Consider the following 23,010-nt stretch of genomic DNA (forward strand, 5'->3'; position numbering starts at 1 on the left):
ACTTTCTGTGCCTGAACATAGTGTTATCTATATAGCCCACTTGTACTTTCTGTCTCTTTGTGTTGAAAAGAGATTTAAAAAGCATTTGATAAGAGGCAGCCCTCAAAGTCTTAGAAATTAGCATATGAGCCTACCTATGTTTAGTTTAAACTAAGAATACCAAGAGAAAAAAGCAAATTTGATGATAAAAGTAAATTGGAAAGTCGATTAAAATTAAAAGTCCTATCTGAATAATGAAAGTTTAATTTATACTTGACTGTCCCTTTAAGTACAGGTTACAAAAATCCTTTGTAAACAAGAAGCTTTAGTCAAAATAATACTCCTAGTTGGGGGCTGTGACAAAGAGGTACAAAAATGTTTAGTTTCCATTGTTCTTTCTAAGTACTGGCTTTTGAGTTAACAGTGATAAATTTAATAAGGAAGACTTTGTGTAAATAATTAGACACATAAAATAGAAATATGTTTTTCCTATATGCTTAACCCATTGAAGTGGGTTGTGGTTTCAATTAGCAGAAATAGCTATTTCATATACAAAAATAAACCTAGTGAGATGATTTTTCCATACATTTTATACCCTGCAGCTGGTATAATAAGTAATTGGAAACACATTAGGGGAAAACTATTTTTCTGTACACTGTCCCTTTAACACTTTACTTCAGGTCTCCAAGAGCACTACATTTTCCTGCGGTATTTTTTGCTGCACTTGTGCACAACACATAACTCACCACTCATAATATGAGCAATAATAGGGCACACTGTGCTATCCATTAAAAGTACAGGGCATGCTAAAACAATGTTGGCCGCATTAAAGGGACAGTTCACCCAAAACAAATCTCCCCTTTAAATTGTTCCCAATGATCCATTTTACCTGCTGGAAGTGTATTTAATTGTTTACAAGTAGCTCCTTTACCCCTATTTCTGCATTTGAAATAGCCGATTTAACCTGTGGTATCCCAACCTATACTGAAAGTTTGTATACTAGAGTCTCAGCTATTGAATAGCCTAAGTAAACACAGCCAGCAGAAAAGATTACACTCCCAGTGGGGTGCAGGGTAGTTAACGCATAAAATGATAATTTTTACATTGTTCTAAGTATTGAGCTTTGGTTTTCCAGACAAATATAAAATAAGGAAGCAAGTGTGTGTACACAAAGTGATAACATAATGAGATCTGATATTACCTGAAACTGGTTTCAAAGCACAAAACCAGCTAATTCATATACACAAATAAACCTGCAAATGCAATTTCTCATACATTTTATACTCTGGTATAACAAATAATTGAAAATACATATATAAAAACAATTTTACAGTGTACTGTCCTTTTATGGTTCTTTGATACATCTTTTTCACCATTCACTTGTAACAGCGGATTGCGCGCTATCCTTAGCACAAGGTCGCTTATAGTGAACCATGAGCTATCAGTAGCGCTCCATTTGTAATCAAGGCCATAATGTTTAAGTATAAGCAGTAAAATAGCTTTGCAAAATAATTTCAGTGTTTATTTTGCCAGTAATTTAACTATGTATATTATGATTTTCTCAAGTCCTTCAAGAATTGGAAGTTCATAACTCAAACTACACAAGCAATTCATTTAATTTAGTAAAATCAGATTTTTTTTAAATGTAATTATGATTTTTTTTTTAAAATAAAATGCATCTCACCCTCACTAACTTGCGTGCATATTACAAGATGAAAGTAAACACGTTCGCACGAGTGCAAACAAAATTAGTGCACGTCTAACGTAAAGTGTAAGAGCTATAAAAAAAAAAAAAAAGTGCACCAACCACAACATAAATACAATAAAATAAATTGTTATACTCATACACACACATGGTCCAGTCAATGCCTTGCCTATATTTTCACTAGACTGTCTTGAGCTCAACAGAAACGAATGTTATCAGGATTTTCAGGTAAGTTGAATTTACATTTTATTTTTTTAAATTACACTGCATATTACATTTTACTATGGCCCCTTAGAAGTCTATTATGTGAGGTATTTAGTGCTCTTGCACTATCCAAAATGCAGATGTTAGCGCCCTCAAGTACAAATAATTTGACTTTTAATATAAGCGCAAAAATAGAAGATCTATTGATTGTGCTCAAGCATTGTTGAACGCACAATAGCGATATTATTGTTGCTCTCCGTTTGTAATCTAGACCAGCGGTTCCCAACCTGTTGTACTCGTACTCCTAGGGGTACTTGGCAGACCGGTTGGGGGTAAGCAAAAATATTGTTGGTAATGTCGGAAGATGCCGGGAAGCCCTCTCAATGGGTCATCAACTAATAACCATCGTGGAACTGTGGAAGGATGGAGCGCTCCGCCGGAAAGTGACAAGTGAAGTCCTGGCCTGGCATATAGGCAGATGGGAGCCCTGCACCTGAAATATGTGGACCAGGTGTGGATGAGTCCGGTCCACATATTAATGATCACCCTGTGTCACCAGACAGCTTTAGCCTCCTGCTCCATCCACCCCTGTGTCGTGCACAAAATTTTGACAGTGAGTGCGCAGTTAGAAGCGGCACTGCAGCAGCATAGCTGCGTGGACACGTGTGGTAGAGCCGTGGAGGTTGCGAGTCACACAGGTGAGGCATGTCTGCAACCCCAAATAAGTTATAGTCAGTGCCGGTAAGTAAACTACTGCTGCTAGTGCTTGCTTGATTCAGATTGCTTCACTTCCAACTAAAAACTTCCATAGTGGCTGGGTGGTTAATATTGATCTAATCTCACAAATTTAAATATTTATTTTTATGATCATTACACTTTGACGTCCTCCCCCAGGACCGTGTTTAGAGGCAACCAGGCAGCTGCCAGGGGCGCCAGCCACACAGCAGGGCTCCTCCTGAGAATGAGATCTGAGCTTTAATCCTGTTGATACACGTACAGTTGTATGCCATTCATGTATAGCTTACCTCCCCTATAAAAAAACAGAATTTATGCTTACCTGATAAATTACTTTCTCTTACAGGTGTATTCAGTCCACGGATTCATCCTTACTTGTGGGATATTCTCATTCCCTACAGGAAATGGCAAAGAGAGCACACAGCAAAGCTGTCCATATAGCTCCCCTCAGGCTCCGCCCCCCCAGTCATTCGACCGACTTTCAGGAGAAAAAGGAGAACCATAGGGTGCAGTGGTGACTGTAGTTATTGTAAATTACATTTGAACCTGACTTAAATATCAGGGCGGGCCGTGGACTGAATACACCTGTAAGAGAAAGTAATTTATCAGGTAAGCATAAATTCTGTTTTCTGAGATGGATTCGGGCGAAAGGGACCACGTCCATCGCCGCAACCATTAAACCAATAACTTCCATGCACTGAGCCACGGAAGGCCGAGGAATGGAATGAAGAACTCGGCAAGTGTTCAACAGTTTTGACTTCCTGACCTCTGTCAGAAAGATTTTCATTTCTATCGAGTCTATTAATGTTCCCAGAAAGGGAACCCTTGTGAGCGGGGACAGAGAACTCTTTTCTACGTTCACCTTCCACCCATGAGACCTTAGAAAGGCCAGAACGATGTCCGTATGAGCCTTGGCTCTGTGAAAGGACGACGCCTGTATTAAGATGTCGTCTAGATAGGGTGCTACTGCAATGCCCCGCGGTCTTAGCACCGCCAGAAGGGACCCTAGAACCTTTGTGAAAATTCTGGGAGCGGTGGCCAGCCCGAAAGGCAGAGCCACAAACTGATAATGATTGTCCAGAAAGGCGAACCTTAGGAACTGATGGTGATCTTTGTAGATAGGAATATGTAGGTACGCATCCTTTAGATCCACGGTAGTCATATATTGACCTTCCTGGATCATCGGCAAGATTGTCCGAATGGTTTCCATCTTGAAAGACGGAACTCTGAGGAATTTGTTTAGAATCTTTAGATCCAGGATTGGCCTGAAAGTTCCTTCCTTTTTGGGAACTACGAATAGAGAGTATAAGCCCAGTCCGTGTTCTGCAATTGGAACTGGGTGTATCACTCCCATTTTTAGTAGATCTTCTACACAGCGTAAGAACGCCTGTTTCTTTGTTTGGTCTGAAGACAAACGAGAAATGTGGAACCTTCCCCTTGGGGGAAAATCCTTGAATTCTAGAAGGTATCCCTGAGCAACTATTTCTAATGCCCAGGGATCTGGAACATCTCTTGCCCAAGCCTGAACAAATAGAGAAAGTCTGCCCCCTACTAGATCCGATCCCGGATCGGGGGCTACCCCTTCATGCTGTCTTGGTAGCAGGAGCAGGCTTCTTGGCCTGTTTACCCTTATTCCAGCCCTGCAAGGGTTTCCAGGTTGCTTTGGGCTGGGAAGCGTTATCTTGCTTTGCGGCAGCAGAGGTTGTAATAGGTCCGCTCCTGAAGTTGCGAAAGGAGCGAAAATTAGCCTTGTTTTTGGCCTTAAATGACCTATCTTGTGGAAGGGCATGGCCCTTGCCTCCAGTGATATCTGAAATAATTTCTTTCAGCTCTGGGCCGAAAAGGGTTTTCCCCTTGAAGGGAATATTTAACAGTTTTGTTTTGGACGACACATCCGCCGACCACGATTTGAGCCAAAGTGCTCGTCGCGCCATGACGGCAAAACCAGAGGTTTTCGCCGCTAATTTAGCTGATTGGAGCGCGGCATCAGTGATAAAAGAATTAGCCAGCTTTAAAGCGTGAATTCTATCCATGACCTCATCATATGAAGTCTCTCTCTGAAGCGACTCCTCCAGAGCCTCGAACCAAAAGGCCTCTGCAGTAGTTACCGGGATAATGCAGGCAATTGGTTGAAGCAAAAACCCTTGCTGAACAAAAATTTTCTTTAGCAAACCTTCCAATTTTTTATCCATAGGATCTTTGAAAGCACAACTGTCCTCTATTGGTATAGTAGTACGCTTAGCCAATGTTGAAACAGCCCCCTCTACCTTAGGGACCGTCTGCCACGCGTCCCTCCTGGGGTCATTTATGGGGAACATTTTCTTAAAGATAGGTGGGGGAACAAAGGGTACACATGGTCTCTCCCACTCCTTAGTCACAATATCCGCCACCCTTTTTGGGATCGGAAATGCCTCAGTGTATACAGGGACCTGTAAATATCTGTCCATTTTACACAATTTTTCAGGGACCACCATGGGGTCACAATCGTCCAGCGTAGCCAAAACCTCCTTAAGCAGGACGCGGAGGTGTTCCAGCTTAAATTTGAACGCTAAGGAATCTGACTCTGCCTGCTGAGAAACTTTCCCTGTGTCAGAAATTTCTCCCTCAGACAGCCCTTCCCTCACTGCTACCTCTGAGTTTTGTGAGGGTGCTACAGATACATTATCCAAAGCTTCAGATTGCTCATCCTCTGTGTTAAAAACTGAGCTATCGCGCTTTCTTGGAAAACCTGGCAGTTTGGATAAAAAAGCTGCAAGGGAATTATCCATTACTGCCGCTAATTGCTGCAAAGTAACAGGGGGCAATGCGCTAGAGGTACTAGGCATCGCTTGCGCGGGCGTAACTGGTGTAGACACATGGGGGGATGAAGGAGGACTATCCTCATTACCCTCCGTTAAGGAATCATCTTGGGCAGCATTTTGTATTGTCACAGGATGATCTTTAAAATGTTTAGATGTTTGTGCACACTTTAAACATAAATGCAATGGGGGTATTGCCATGGCTTTTGAACATAAAGAACAAGGTCTATCTGAAGACTCAGACATGTTTGACAGACTCAGACAACACTAAAATATTGAAAAAAATACTTTTTGAAAAAACGTTACTGTCTCTTTAAATAATAAAAAGACACACACTTTTTACCAAATCATCAAAAAAACATCCGATTTTAATGAAATTTTTACCACATGATCCTAATGCCTTGAAATGATTGCACACAAGTTTTCAAATCGTTTAACCCCTTAATGCCCAAACCGGAGCAAAATGAGTAAATAACCGGTTTAACCCACTACAGTACTATGCCACAGTCTTTGCTGTGGCTTTACCTTCCTTTAGGGTTATTTGCAGGTGTAAATTAAGCCTCCCTGAAGTCCTCCTGTACTCTTAATGCTCTGCACATGAAGCTGCGTGGAGCTGTGTTGTAAATTAACTGCGCAATTGAGACGCGAAAATGAGGCCTCCTCCTTCTCACTCTAGAGATATGGGGCCTTTCTGAGTCAAAATAGCTGTCTATTAAAATGCCAGGCGAAAAAAATACCCCACAAGTGTTTGCAAACGTTTAAAAAACGCTTAATAACATAAGATTACCCTAATAAAGTAATCGATTTAGCCCATCATAGTGTCTGTCAGTATTAAAGCCCTTAACTGAAGCCCTCTTTCTATACTGTGTCTGAGAAAATGGCTTACCTCCCCTCATGTGGTATCTGTCAGTCTTCTAGCAGTACCTGGTCTTGTTAGAAAATGTGACTGAACATACCTTAAGCAGAATAATCCTGCAACTGTTCCCCCCAACTGAAGTTCTCCTGTACTCAACAGTCCTGCGTGGGAACAGCAATGGATTTTAGTTTCAACATGCTAAAATCGTTTTCCTCTCAGCAGAAATCTTCATCACTTTCTGCTTCAGAGTAAATAGTACAAACCGGCACTATTTTAAAATAACAAACTCTTGATTGAAGAAATAAAACTACAAATCTAACACCACATACTCTTTACCACCCCCCTGGAGATGCTACTAGTTAGAGCGGCAAAGAGAATGACTGGGGGGCGGAGCCTGAGGGGAGCTATATGGACAGCTTTGCTGTGTGCTCTTTTTGCCATTTCCTGTAGGGAATGAGAATATCCCACAAGTAAGGATGAATCCATGGACTGAATACACCAAGTAAGAGAAAATCACTTATTTTATTTTGAGGGATGGGTGGGGGTAATGAAGAGAGGGGGTGCACATAAATGAAAAGCCTAATCAAGGGGTACGGGAGAGAAAAAAGGTTGGGAACCGCTGATCTAGACCTTTATGAGGAATCGAAAACACAATGTAATTATTATTATTATTTTCTTTTTTGCTGTCTTCCACTAGATTAAAAAGGGGACAGTAAACACCACAAGATTGTTATATAAAATGTTTAGTTTTAAAGAAACAACTTTGCAATATATTTTCATTATTTATTTTGCCCCGTTTTTGTGTAATTTACCTCTGAAAATGTATCAATTTCTAATTCTTCTAATTGGCTTTAACCGATAACAACTCTAAAACAGGGGGCTTTATACTAACAGTATGACAATAGCTAACCTTGTTGTCTGCAGACTAAAGCCCAGATTGGCTCCTCCAAATAAAGAAAAAAAATTGCAGTAAAAAGTTAATTTGTTTTAAAAATGTTAAGACTTGGCTGATATGTTATTCTATAGCAACACAACAGAAATGTCTTGTACAAGGTGTTTAATGTCCCTTTAACATAGCAGCAGCCTGAACCTTGTTTGCTGTAATTGTCAGTGGTCAAGCTCTACTCACTGCTTTTCTTTTTTGGTGGAGCCAATCCACAATTTTCAGACTTAAATTGCATGCAATGGGGGCAAAATAAATAATAAAATTATACTGCAAAGTTGCTTTTTCTGTGCGTAATTATTCATTCTATGTTACAAACTTAATGTGTTTACTATGCATTTAAAGTGTTTGTGCCCCTGCACCTTACTTTACCTACAGTATGGCTGTTGGGAGAACAGGATATATAACTAAACATTATGGTAATCAGATGAATTATGATGCAAACTAGTCAATCCTAGTCCTTTATTTAAAGGGACAGTCAACAACAGAATTTTTGTTGTTTAAAAAAAGATAGATAATCCCTTTATTACCCATTCCCCAGCTTTGCATAATCAACACAGTTATAATATACTGTATATTAATATACGTTTTACCTCTGTAATTACCTTGTATCTAAGCCTCTGCAAACTGCCCCTTAATTTCAGCTCTTTTGAAAGACTAGCATTTTAGCCAATCAGTGCTAACTCCTGGGTAACTTCATGTGCATGAGCTCAATGCTATCTTTATGACACACATGAATTTACGCCCTCTAGTGGTGAAAAACTGTCAAAATGCATTCAGATTAGAGGCGGCCTTCTAGGTCTAAGAAATTACCATATGAGCCTACCTAGGTTTAGCTTTCAACTAAGAATACCAAGAGAACAAAGCAAAATTGGTGATAAAAGTAAATTGGAAAGTTGTTTAAAATGACATACTCTATCTGAATCATAAAAGTTTATTTTGGACTTGGCTGTCCCTTTAACCCCTTAACGACCGAGGACGTGCAGGGTACGTCCTCAAAAAAAAAGGCAGTTAACGACTGAGGACGTACCCTGCACGTCCTCGGTGTGGAAAGCAGCTGGAAGCGATCCTGCTCGCTTCCAGCTGCTTTCCGGTTATTGCAGTGATGCCTCGATATGGAGGCATCCTGCAATAACCTTTTTAAGCCATCCGGTGCAGAGAGAGCCACTCTGTGGCCCTCTCTGCACCGAAGATCGGTGGCTTACAGTGCGTTGGTGGGTGGGAGCCGAACCGGGAGGCGGGTGGCGGCCATCGATGGCCCTCGTGATGTTGAGGGGGGCGGGATCGTGGGCAGGGATGCCAGGGGCGCGCACTGACGCGCGCACGTGCACGGGAGGGTGGGGGCAGCGGGTGGGAACCACTACACACAGAAAAAAAAGTTTAGGAAATAAAAAAATACTGTTAAAAATTTTTACAAAATCAGATAAAAAACACATCAGTTAGGTGGTGGGGGTTGGTCTGTGGGGAGGGGGAAGCTACACTACAGAAAAACCGGGGGGAAAATAAAAAAAAACATATTTTCTTGCAAACTGGGTACTGGCAGACAGCTGCCAGTACCCAAGATGGCCCCCAATAAAGCAGAGGGGAGGGTTAGAGAGCGGTTTTGGGGGGGATCAGGGAGGTTGGGGGCTAAGGGGGGGATCCTACACAGTAGCATATGTAAATATGCTAAAAAATAAATAAATATATTTTTAAAAACCCTTTTATTTTAGTACTGGCAGACTTTCTGCCAGTACTTAAGATGGCGGGGACAATTGTGGGGTGGGGGTGGGAAGGGAGCTGTTTGGGAGGGATCAGGGGGTGGGATGTGTCAGGTGGGAGGCTGATCTCTACACTAAAGCTAAAATTAACCCTGCAAGCTCCCAAAAACTCCCTAATTAACCCCTTCACTGCTAGCCATAATACACGTGTGAGGCGCAGCAGCATTTAGCGGCCTTCTAATTAACAGAAAGCAACGCCAAAGTCATATATGTCTGCTATTTCTGAACAAAGGGGATCCCAGAGAAACATTTACAACCATTTGTGCCATAATTGCACAAGCTGTTTGTAAATAATTTCAGTGAGAAACCTAAAATTGTGAAAAATTTTACTTTTTTTTAAAAATTTGATCGCATTTGGCGGTAAAATGGTGGCATGAAATATACCAAAATGGGCCTAGATCAATACTTTGGGTTGTCTACTACACTACACTAAAGCTAAAATTAACCCTACAAGCTCCCTAAAAGCTCCCTAATTAACCCCTGCACTGCTGGGCATAATACACGTGTGGTGCGCAGCGGCATTTAGCGGCCTTCTAATTACCAAAAAGCAATGCCAAAGCCATATATGTCTGCTATTTCTGAACAAAGGGGATCCCAGAGAAGCATTTACAACCATTTGTGCCATGATTGCACAAGCTGTTTGTAAATGATTTCAGTGAGAAACCTAAAATTGTGAAAAATTTTAAGTTTTTTTTAATTTGATCGCATTTGGCGGTGAAATGGTGGCATGAAATATACCAAAATGGGCCTAGATCAATACTTGGGGTCATTTTTCTAAAGACTAAGGAGAATCACACAGAGAGTGTGGATATCTCCTGTAAGTATGCACCTGAAAGCACTCTCAGCCTAGACTCTGTGGCAGTAATTCCAGAACGGGTAGAATTAAAATATAACTTTTATTGTGAATTGCTCTTAAAATAAGGGTGACACACAAATTAAAAACGACACTAGCACCTCCAAGACATCTATAAAGTGGTTCGCTCTGTAGGAGGACTTATTGAATCAAAGGCCTAATATATATACTTATATTCTCCTCAATAGAGTTGTAGTTGTTCTGCTATACTACTGCTATTGGGTCCAAATAATATCTGTGTACAGTCATGAATATGACTACCACCCTGTATAAGGATATTTGGTTACCCTAATAACTCTGGTTCATGTGGTGTAAGCCAGAGTTGTGTCTGTTTATATGGATATTTTCTGTGAGGACAATAACTGATTAATTTATCTTAGTGAAGCAACCAATCCTCACTGGTTAATGGTGTAACATATGGATGTTTATTGATAAAACGATATTCGGTGTTGCTTGTGTACAGATATGTACTATTTCAAGCTCTGTACTATAAATAGTAGTTGTAACGTTTTGTGTGCAACACTGGAGTTATATATTATATTGAACACATATGTATAATGGTTTTCTGATTTCTAAGTTCAATACATTTCCCAACCGATTGCTCAGTGCAAATCTTTATTGTTATGTTAATACTGTTTTATTCTGTTATCTTTCACTTTATAAGTAATATAGGAGTGCTATTAGTCTAGCTAATGTTTCGGTCATTGATTGATTACTGATATATGCAGCATTAACATAACAGCACCAAACAGAATCACTATATAGTTAATATAGGTTACAATTTTTTCTTTTTTCGTGTGTAGTAACAATACTTGGGGTCGTCTACTACACTACACTAAAGCTAAAATTAACCCTACAAGCTCCCTAAAAGCTCCCTAATTAACCCCTTAACTGCTGGGCATAATACACGTGTGGTGCGCAGTGGCATTTAGCGGCCTTCTAATTACCAAAAAGCAACGCCAAAGCTATATATGTCTGCTATTTCTGAACAAAGGGGATCCCAGAGAAGCATTTACAACCATTTATGCCATAATTGCACAAGCTGTTTGTAAATAATTTCAGTGAGAAACCGAAAGTTTGTGAAAAAATTTGTGAAAAAGTGAACGATTTTTTGTATTTGATCGCATTTGGCGGTGAAATGGTGGTATGAAATATACCAAAATTGGCCTAGATCAATACTTTGGTATGTCTACTAAAAAAAAATATATACATGTCAAGGGATATTCAGGGATTCCTGAAAGATATCAGTGTTCCAATGTAACTAGCGCTAATTTTGAAAAAAAAAATGGTTTAGAAATAGCAAAGTGCTACTTGTATTTATGGCCCTATAACTTGCAAAAAAAGCAAAGAACATGTAAACATTGGGTATTTCTAAACTCAGGACAAAATTTAGAAACTATTTAGCATGGGTGTTTTTTGGTGGTTGTAGATGAGTAACAGATTTTGGGGGTCAAATTTAGAAAAAGTGTGTTTTTTTTCCATTTTTCCTCATATTTTATAATTTTTTTTATAGTAAATTATAAGATATGATGAAAATAATGGTATCTTTAGAAAGTCCATTTAATGGCGAGAAAAACGGTATATAATATGTGTGGGTACAGTAAATGAGCAAGAGGAAAATTACAGCTAAACACAAACACAGCAAAAATGTAAAAATAGCCTTGGTCCCAAACGGACAGAAAATGGAAAAGTGCTGTGGTCATTAAGGGGTTAATATAGGTATCTATACAGAAGTATGTAAGCAACAGCAGCTAATAATATACTCTGTTCTATCATCTGCATTTAAAAAGCTGAATTAGCAGATTGTTTCCTACAGTACAGAGATGTAAATGCTATTTATTTTCTCTGGTTTGATAATAATCAGCACATTCATTTTGATTTTGTAAATTCAACAAGTTTCAAGCATAAAAAAAAAATAAAAAAAATACAGTGGCAGAATATTTAATTCCCTGTAGTAATAGTGGGAAGAGACGTCCAGTAAGAAAAACTTTACCGGAAGCCAGTCAGGACACTTAAAGGGATATGAAACCCAAAAATGCTCTTTTGTGATTCAGATAGAGCATATGATTTAAACAAAAGTATCCCATTTACTTCTATTATCAGATTTGCTTCATTCACATGATATTCTTTGTTGAAGAGATACCTAGGTAGGCATCTGTAGCACTATATCGCAGGAAACAGTGCTGCCATCTAGTGCTCTTCCAAATGGATAACATTCTTGCAAAACTGCTGTCATATAGTGCTCCAGAAATGGGTCGACTACTAAGCTTATGGCCTTGCTTTTTAACAAAAGATACCAAGAGAACGAAGAAAATTTAATAATATAATTAAATTACAAAGTTGTTTAAAATCACACGTTTAGAGTCACAAAAGAAAAAATGTGGGTTTCACATCCCTTTAAAGGAGAAAGAATATGAAAAAAAAAATGCAAGAAGGAATTCAAGGAAACTGCAAATACTTTCATTAAAAAAGGAAGCATTGATGCTGCTGTTATACAAATGTAGACAAAAGTGACATAGAAATGAGACGTGCGAGTACGGGAATGTTCTGCACAGGTGAAAAGAGACCGTTTGAGCTGTGTTACCAACATGTGAGTTTGAAAAGCTTTATACAGATAAGGGAACAACAATATGACTATATAATGCAAAGCCATTGGCTGCCAGAAAGAACAAGCTATGTCTTCTCGAAAGGAAATAATATGCTCTAAACATATTAATGGGACAGTTTCCAGAATGTGTTCCCCATGACTTGTCATATCAGCTCCAGCTTATAAAATGTATGAGAAATTGCTCATTAATGCTTCTTTCTGCAAAAGAAAGAGCTGCATTTGCTTTTGGAAACCACAGCCCATCAAAATAGGCTACGCTTACAGACAGATCAGATCTCGTTATCTTATCACTCAAATGCTTCCCTTTCTTATCTCTGTCCCTGTAGAATACTTAGAAATAACAATGGAAAAATAACATTTTAGAGCTTTATCTCTTCCACCTCATACTATGGGGCCAATTTATCATGGCCCAAATGAGGCCAAATACCCCTTTTTTTCAACAAACCTTTAGGCTCGCCGGAAACAGGAGTTAGGAAGCAGCGGTCTTAAGACCGCTGCTCCTTAACTTGTCCGCCGCCTCTGAGGCTACGGACATCAATAAGCCCGATCGCATACAATCGGGTTGATTGACACCCACAGCTAGCGGCCGATTAGCTGTGAATCTGCAGGAGGCGGCATTGCATAAGCAGTTCACCAGAACTGCTTGTGCAATGTTAAATGCCGACAGCGTAAACCGGCCCCTATGAGTGTAATTTCTTCTGCTGGCTGTGTTTACATAGTTTCTTAACAGCCTATACCTAGGTATAGAAACTTTAAGTATAGGTAGGGATACTACAGGCTAAATCAGCTATTTAAAAATGCCAATATAAAGGCTAAGGAGCTATTTGTAAACAATGGAATACACTCCAGCAGGTAAAATGGATCATAGGGAAATAATAAAGGAGAGAAAGTTTTTGGGTAAACTGTCCCTTTAAAGTCTGAAACAAATGAAAGCAGACCATTGAAGGTTGTATAACGTAACCTTATAATATATTAAAGAGAAGTTAAATGGACCTGGAAGTCAATTTTCAAAAATTCAGGCCACATGAATGATTCTCATTCTATCTAAGTATGCTCTCATAGACAGGAGACCAAGAGACATTGAAGTCAAAATGAAACTTTCATGATTCAGACAGCGCATAAGATACTTTTAATTTAAGTGTATTAGTACTCTTGATTTTGCATTTCTGCTCTGGAGTTTTGCAAGCAACAGGGCATTAAAGGGACATTAGTTTTGCAAGCAACAGGGCATTAAAGGGACATTAAACACTTTGAGATGGTAATATAAAATGCTAAATTGCATATATAAAAAGAAGTCTGCAATATGCTTTAATTATTTATTGTGTCCCCTTTCCCTGTAATTCCATTCTGACATTGTGAACTTTTCAGTTCCTGTAAGAAATGGAAATGCATAACATTTATATTCCACACAGCCATTGGCTGCACACTCTAGTGACCTATTTATAACTGTCCCTAATTGGCCACAGCAGAGAAGGTAACCTAAGTTACAACATGGCAGCTGCCATTGTTTTATAGACACTAAAGTTTTACACTTATTTTGTCACTATTTAAACAACTAATGAAACTTTAAAAAATACATCTACATAGTATCCTCAGACTAAACTTTTCTTTGGATGCTTCATTCTATCTTGCATTTATTTAGTGTTTAATGTCCCTTTAATAACATATTAGAACATTATCATTTTCCCTTTGTATGTCTCTTCAGGAAGATATATAGATCAGTGGTTCTCAACCAAAGTGAGCTCAAGGCCCGGTAAATTTTAGCTAGACATGTACAGGGCCCAGTAGTTGTATATATGTGTGTACAGCAGGGGCGGGCTGATCAGCCAAGCAAATAGGACCTGGGCCGAACTACCAGCAAGTAAGGGGGCCCACAAATGGCATCTCCACAGATCCTGGTGCATTCCTTAAGCTGGAGTTTTCAATTTCCCTATCAGTAACTAAGTAAGTAAGTGTGGGTTTAGTGGGGGCCCTGGCGGGGGTCTGTCGCTGTGAGGGCCATGGAGTGTGGGGGCTAGACCTGGAGCTTGGGTGCCCTTTCTCTGGACCTTAATGTTGGGGGGTCTGGCTCTGGAGGTTGAGGGGCCTGTTGGGGGCAGGTCAGGGAGGCTACCATGTTCATTTGCATAAAATGTAATACATTTTGGTCAGTGTGAGACAGTCTTCCTGGGGCCTTGATTGGTCTCAGTCTGCCCCTGGTGTGCAGTGGGGTAAGAGTGTGCAGTGGGGGCATGACAGTTCGGGGTCCACCAGCAGGGCTATCATGGCCCGGTACTGGGCCACGGCCCGGCTGTTGAGAAACCAGGATATAGATGATCTCCTGCACCAACCAACCAATCACTGAATATCATAGTGCAGGGTTATGATTCAAAATCCTGCAGGATATACTTCAGGCTCCCTATAGGCAGTGGGGGGGTAAAAAAAAACAGCACAAATCCCAGCAATAAATTAAAGTAAAGGCAGGCAACATACATTTAAAAAGTACATTACAACATATTTTTACTGCACATAATTAAACATCTATGGGAGAATTATATTTCAAGTTTGAAGTCTGTAAAAAACAACATGCATGGCTGCAATAATAATGTTTTAGCTGATACAGTACTGTAAACTTTACTGAAATGTTATAATTAGAAAGGAAATGAATGATTCAGCCATTTCAATAAAAAGTAAGTTTATCAAGAAATACCAATTTGATCTGTAAGAGCCATTTAATGTTTACACATATTTCTTTAAAGCGGATGGAACAATGAATTATATATTTCTTACTGCATACGCTGCCGTGCGAAGTAACAGTGATATATATAGGATGCAGGAAGGAGATGCACTATTCTGAGTCCGGTTGTATACAAAGGCACTTTTATTACTGAAACATCCTGATCAGTGTAAACAATAGGGAAGGGTCAATGTCTGAATTTTAGCATTGGAATTGTATAAGTTCCACAACTGAAGTGCTCTTATACAATAAATATTAACATTTGAATATTGATTCCAATAGACTTAGCTTGAAGTCTTTGAGAATTAACATTGGAATGGTATTTGATTATTTAAAAGCTAGACTAAATAAATAAATAAATAAATAAAAAAGAAAGATTTCTTTGTAAAATCTGCTGTTGAACATTCATTCTGAACCAGATGCAACCATCATTTTAACAGATGACACCCTATTAAATAATATATACATAGCCACATAGGACATATGAATAACCATCAGAAAACAGAAGGGCCCACAAGGGTGAACTTAACAACAGGGATTAGCGTGAAATAAAAACATATACACCCTTTGAAGCACTTAAAGAGACATTATAGTATAATAACAAAATGCTCTAATTTATTACAGCATAAATGTCCACAGGTAACTTTGCAAAAGAATTAGACACAAAGTTAAAGTCTGTTGAAGAGACACAATCTATTGCCACACCTGAGCAGAACAGTAAGCCAATCAGAAGTGGCATACACATTTATCCACGAATCACTAGGTGCATCCTGTTCAGAACAAGCTCAGAACCAGCTGAGTATGGGCTTGCTAACCAGCCAGTGTTTTACTAGTATGGCATGTGGCTAGTGTTTTTAAAGTTTGTGTCAGTATAGAAAATAAAGGAAAAAAGTATTTGTGGGGTGCTCTAATTGGAAATATGCTGAATAATTAACTATTAAGTAGCATGGCTTGTTTGTTTTTTTTCAAAATGGCAGCCTTAGATGAGTAGTGTGCCTGATATGCAAACTTAACTATGTGTTTAAACACCTTTGCATAGTAATCAAACTGCTAACTGCAATTATTTTTTCCAATAATAAAATGCTCAAAGGAGTTAGAGTGGTTTTTACAACATAGGCACGTCCCTTTAAGAACTCTGTTATACCATAACTGTTAGAACTTTAGATAACGGTTTATAAGAAATTAACAAGTGATAACCAAACCTATGTAAGAAACATATACACACAATAGATAGTCACAAAAGGCAATCTCCCAAGCTCGTTGACCCACTCTGGGGGTAATAAAGATCTAATTATATCATATACACCTCACAAATAAATTAAAGGGATATGAAACCCAAATATTTTCTTATGTGATTCAGACAGATTATACCATTTAAAAAAAAGTTTCTAATGTACTTCTATTATCAAATGTACTTAGTTCCCATGATATTCTGTGTTTAAAAAATACCTAGGTAGGCGTCTGCAGCACTACATGACAGGAAATACTGCAGCTATCTAGTGCTCTTGCAAAGGGATAACAATCTTGCAAAACTGCTGCCAAATAGTGCTCCAGATATGGGCCGGCTCCTAAGCTTATGAGAAAATAGAATACATAAGAGAACAAAGAAAAATGGATAATAGAAGTAAAATAGAATGTTGTTTAAAATTGAGTGCTTTACTTGAATCATGAAAGAAAATGATGGGTTTCATATATAAAGGGACATTAAACATCTTGAGATTTTAATATAAAATGATAAATCATATATATATATATATATATATATATATATATATATATATATATAAAAAACTCTGCAATATACTTTCATTATTTATTTTGTCCCCTTTTCCTGTAATTCCATTCTTAAAGTGTCAGTAAACCTTAAAAATAATGTTATATAATTCTGTACATAGTGCAGAATTATATAACATTATATTAGCCAAACTTTGTAAAACCTAAAATACCCTTTTAATTTTTTTTAAAAACGGCTGTTTTACAGACCCGCTCTCTGTGCTCTTCTGAGCGGGTCTGTTTGTTTCACACAGCGCATCAGGCCAGCTGTATAGTCACAGCCCGGCCCGACCGCGCCATTATACACAGTGCAGCTCGCTCCTGCTGTCAGACAGAGCAGGAGCGAGCTGCACTTAGTGTTATGGCGCGGTCGGGCCGGGCTGTGACTATACAGCTGGCCCGATGCGCTGTGTGAAACAAACAGACACGCTCAGAAGAGCACAGAGAGCGGGTCTGTAAAACAGCCATTTTTAAAAAAAATTAAAAGGGTATATTAGGTTTTACAAAGTTTGGCTAATATAATGTTATATAATTCTGCACTATGTGCAGAATTATATAACATTATTTTTGAGGTTTACTGTCCCTTTAAATTGTGAGCTTTACAGTTCCTGATAGAAATGGAAGTGTAGAACACTGTTATATTCTGCACAGTCATTGGCTGCACACTCTAGCGACCTATTTATAACTGTCACTAATTGGCCACAGTAGAGAAGGTAACCTAAGTTACAATATGGCAGTTCCGATTGTTTTATAGACACTAAAACTTTACACTATTTTGTCAATATTTAAACATATAACAAAAAAATTAAAAATACATCTACAGGATATTCTCAGACTTATCTTTTCTTTGAATGCGTCATTCTATCTAGCATTTATTTAGTGTTTAATGTCCCTTTAAAGGGACAGTCTACCCTTGAATTGTTATTGTTTTAAAAGATAGATAATCCCTTTATTACCCATTCCCCAGTTTTGCATAACCAACACAGTTATATTAATATACTTTTTACCTCTGTGATTACCTTATATCTAGGAACCTTCTTCCAGCCCCCGGTCACATGACTGTGACTGTATATTATCTATTGTCTTAAATTTAGCATTGTTTTGTGCTAGATCTTAAATAACCCTCTGTGCCTGAACACAGTGTTATCTATATGGCCCACGTGTACTTTCTGTCTCTTTGTGTTGAAAAGAGATTTACAAAGCATGTGATAAGAGGCAGCCCTCAAAGGCTTATAAATTAGCATATGAGCCTACCTATGTTTAGTTTAAACTAAGAATACCAAGAGAAAAAAGCAAATTTGATGATAAAAGTAAATTGGAAAGTTGATTAAAATTAAAAGTCCTATCTGAATAATGAAAGTTTAATTTATACTAGACTGTCCCTTTAAGGGAGATCTCAACAACATTTACAGTAGTTGCATTACAGAGATGATTACAAAGTTGTGTTAAAAAGTGGAGTCAAATCAATACTGCTATTTTATGCTATTGCATTATAGTTTATAGAGGTTATTTATTAAAGGACAATTCACACCATAATTATTGATATATAGCCTGATCATAACATTAGTTCATAATTTAGCTCAATTTGAAATAAATGACAATTATGTTATTGCTTGTCTGACTATATAGTGATTTTATAAAAAAAACACAACTATTTCTTTAGTTCTGTACAAAAGGGGTTTGGTGAATATGAGACCTAAATCTTACATATGTCTACCCTTGTACAGAAACAGCAGAGTGCCACTTTTACTTATACAATGGCACACAGCTAAGGGGTTAATATGAGACATGTTGTGTGCACAAGAGACCTTTGTCAGCACTATGCTGTGTGTTAGGTGGATGTGGTCTTGGTGTGTTATATGCTGCCATCCTTTGTGAGTGAGTGTGTGTGTGTTAGCATCTGGTGGTCTGCAGTTGTGTGTAAACATACAGGCACACACCGCACAGCCGCTGACGCAGCACCATGTCACCGGCACAGGAATCCAACAAAGAAAGTTTTATATCTCCCAACTCAAGGCTCTCAGGATGAAACTTCCACATCACAGAAAACCAAAAGCCATGATAGAATGGGTTAAGGGGTGAACTGCAGAGCTATGTTGTTAGAATGCTATACCAGGAAAAAATGTCAGTGCCTTATTGCTTCATACTGACATAGCATGACCCATCTTAAAGGGATAGGAAAGTAAAATTAAACTTAAATGATTCAGAGAGAGCATGTAATTCACTTTTAAATTCACTTCTATTTTCAAATGTGCTTCGTTCTATTGGTATCCCTTGTTGACAAAGAATATGCACATACCCTACACAAATGGGAGCTAGCTGATGATAGGTGCCTGCACACATTTGTCTCTTGTGATTGGCTGCCAGTAGTGCAATGCTGTTCCTTCAGCCAAGGATAACAAGAGAATGAAGCAAATTTGATAATAGAAGCAAATTGGGAAGTTGTTTAAAATTGTACGTTCTATCTGAATCATGAAAGAAAGTTTTGGGGGTTTCCTGTCCCTTTAAGTCTGCCCCAGGTTGTTAGAAATTTAGAGCAGCCTTTGCCAGCATCTCCATTGATCTGTTTACAGTAGACTATTACTTGATGTCCTCACTTTTCAACTAATTAATAGTCTTGTATAAACTTGTAGAATTCTAGTGTTTAACCCTTTACCTCTCACATTCTCCGTCTATTGACAATTCTGTCAGATTTTGTCCCAGTTATCTCTGAATGTTTATTTGATTCTAATTATTTAAATTACTATCTTTATTTTCTGCCAACATATACCCCATATTATATATACCTCACTCGTGTTATTTGTTATCTTTATTTATTTATTTATTTTGTAGTATCACTGTCCTGACCCTTCCTGGTGCACTCCCTGCTTGTACCCTCGTTACTGTCTCACACACCCTCTCCCTGAAGACCCTCTCACTCTCTCCCTGGCACTCACTTGTCCAAAACGAAGTACAGGTCAAATGCCCCATGGCAGGAGCGTTGTTCTTCTGTCTCCTCAGCCTGGCACAAGAGAAGCAAAGTAGCCACCAGGGCTAACAAGCTCCATCCCTTCATGGCCCAGCGACTACTTGAGTCTCCTCCACAACCAAGACTGAGGGAGAGAGGGAGGAGGAGAGGTGGCTACAGAGGGGGAGGAGGAGATGGATGTAGGAGGAAGGGGATGTTAGGGAGGAGGAGAGGAATACTCAGGCTGCCCAAACCCCAGGAGGGAGGAGAGGATACTAACCATTTCACTGCCGGGGGGCTGCAACACGTGGATGACTGCAGGATGTTTATCATAGTGGTGGGACACTTGAGGTAGTGGGTTTCAGTACATATAACATTATACATTGCCTCTGTATAATGATCAACCTTAGTAAAGTAAGTTATATATAGTATGGTTAGTGTTTGAGTGCTAAGTTGAAAGCCAAATAATTTATTTTTGTGCATAATTGTAAATAAAGCAGCAGTGAAGAAGTTAATAGATGAAGGTGTTTTGAGAGTCAGTTATGGTTAAAGTATGGATTTAAAAGGTCCAGTATTTACAGAATGACGGTAATGGAGGGAAAAAGTGATGCAGAATTAGTAATGTAATAAATTAAGTGCTAATCTGTGAAATTGCTGATAGTTTTGTTGGTCCTTAAAAAGTTAGTTCATAAATTCAAGTCTAATTCTCTGCAGCATTCTGCTGAGGTTTTCAGAGGAAGGGATGGGTTGTGAAGGGACAGGGCTTGGTTTAGCGATGGGAAAGGAGAGGTTGTTGAAGTAGAGGTTAATGGAGAGATCAGCTATTATTTCAGCTACAGTAAGGAGGGGGGGGGGATGGGGGTTACTGAGTAAGTATTGATCTTTCTAGCCAGGTATATGCAAGTAATGTAAGATTCCAGGTTCTCTAATCTATCTGTCTATCATCCATCTTCGATCTAGCTATCTGATTAATCCTCAAAAGCCTATTTAGTATATGTATTTCCTCTGGTGTGGACAAATAGGCACATATATAACAGAGCTCCTGCACTGATCAAGCAATAGATGTGCAGGATTTGTCATGGATTCCTGGATTCCTGCAGATCTCCTGAGGACTGAGTTTTCATTGGTAATTTATGTGAAACGTGAGCAAAATAAATGAAGTACATACATACCTAAACATTTTATGTTGTTTTTTAATGCTCAAAGGAAAACAACAATCTTTCAATGTATTTCTAGGTGAAGGCTACAGAACTATTAATTCTACTAATTTTAAGATTTCCAGTGAGTTCAGTATTACAGGCTGTCATCCTAAACCAGGACATTGTCAAATTAATGCAAATTACCAAAGTTTTTAGGCAACAGCTTTTCTTTAAAAATGGGCTGCCTTTCTCATGACCAGAGTGAAATAAGGACATTGACTCATACACAGACTGCTACTGAAAAAAATGGGCTGGAATATTTAACATTTATTTAATTAATTTTGTCCTGTAGCAAAAAGTTTGTGTTATTCTTGCATCAAGGCCATTATAATCTGAAGCCTCTAAAATTCACTAATTATTTTATAATATTGTTTCAGTCATTCAGCCTTACATGCTAGCAAAACAGAACTTGAATCCGTTCTGAAATGTGAAGAATTTTTTTTCTGTTTATTTTTGCAAGTTGCAGAACAAATCAGGGAACTTGTTATTTTTTAGGGATGGGAAATTTTCAAAAAGCAGATTACTTAAAGAAAAAGAAAATCCCAGCATGCAACTGTGCCATATCTTTCAATAAAAGGTGCATAACAAAAGAAATTGGTATATGCGTGTTTTATTTGTTTTTATTAGGGATCCACCAAAATTTCGTTTTTTGTTTTTATTTGCCTGTTATTTTCGGTAAAAGTATTGTGTAGCATATTTCAAATTTGATGCTAGCCTAGAGCTGCTGTTTGAGTTCATTTCTTGACTTACTCATTTTCATATAATAATAGTTTTCTAGGACTATACTTTATTTGGATAATTGGTAAAAAAAAAAAAAAAAAAAAACTGTTAAAGGGACACTGAACCCAAATTTTTTCTTTCCTGGTTCAGATAGAGCATGAAATTTTAAGCAACTTTCTCATTTACTCCTATTATCAAATTTTCTTTATTATCTTGGTATTTTTATTTGAAATGCAAGAATGTAAGTTTAGATGCCGGCCCATTTTTGGTGAGCAACCTGTTTTGTTCTTGCTGATTGGTGGATAAATGCATCCACCAATAAAAAAAAAGTGCTGTCCATAGGTCTGAACTAATAAAAAAGCTTAGATGCCTTCTTTTTCAAATAAAGATAGCAAGAGAATGAAGAAAAAATTATAATAGGAGTAAATTAGAAAGTTGCTTAAAGTTGCATGCTCTATCTGAATCACAAAGGAAAAAAATTGGGTTCAGTGTCCCTTTAAATCTGATTCTGTTACACAGAACTAAATAAAGAATAATACAGTATATTGATATTTAATATGCACCAAAATTTTGGTCGCATAAACATTTTGGCCGAAAATGGCATTATTGTTTTTTTCTTTTTTTTTTTTTTCTTGGTAAAATTATTGTGTAGCATAATATTGTTTTAAGATATGTTGTCCAATTTTAGTGTGTTACTTTCAATAAGCGATGTTATTTTATTTTATTGGCTTGCAGGTTTTCAATTTATATTCATTCATTAATTATGCAAAAAAAAACTTAAATTTTTTTTTTAAAATAATTTGAAAAATAAAAAAAACTTTTTCGGCCAAGTGCATCCTGGATTTTCAGGTTCGGATTTTGTCCAGAATTTCCATTTCGGTACATCACTAGTTTTTATACATAAATGGAATAAATGAACAATCCAGTATATATTCAGTATATATAACAAATGGACCATATGAACAATTTTGCTGTAAATGTATAAAACCATGAATATCAAATATCTAGTGAAAATTACAGTGGATATTTAACAGATAAGTGCAAAGTCATAAATTATTACTAACAAATTTGTTATCCAAATCAGGGTGACAAAGCATAAACATATTTGAAGCCTTAAATGGGCATGAAACCCTAACATTTTCTTTCATGATTCAGTTAGAGATTTCTAATTTACTTGTATCATCAAAAAACGTTTGTTCTCCTGCTATCTTTTG

General features: G+C 37.9%; 1 protein-coding gene across 1 annotated transcript in view; it reads right to left on the reverse strand.

Annotated features, from left to right (window-relative positions):
* LOC128639916 (anthrax toxin receptor 1) overlaps positions 1 to 20,008 on the reverse strand; it is a 146,754-nt gene extending 126,746 nt beyond the window's left edge. The window contains exon 1 of the mRNA XM_053692174.1: positions 19,867 to 20,008. Within this exon, the coding sequence (XP_053548149.1) occupies positions 19,867 to 19,985 (119 nt within the window). The 5' untranslated portion in view covers positions 19,986 to 20,008. The remainder of the gene's footprint in view (positions 1 to 19,866) is intronic.
* Between the last annotated feature and the right edge of the window lie 3,002 nt (positions 20,009 to 23,010).

The sequence above is a fragment of the Bombina bombina genome, chromosome 9 (genome assembly GCF_027579735.1).
Source record: "Bombina bombina isolate aBomBom1 chromosome 9, aBomBom1.pri, whole genome shotgun sequence".
In the NCBI taxonomy this organism is placed as follows: domain Eukaryota; kingdom Metazoa; phylum Chordata; class Amphibia; order Anura; family Bombinatoridae; genus Bombina; species Bombina bombina.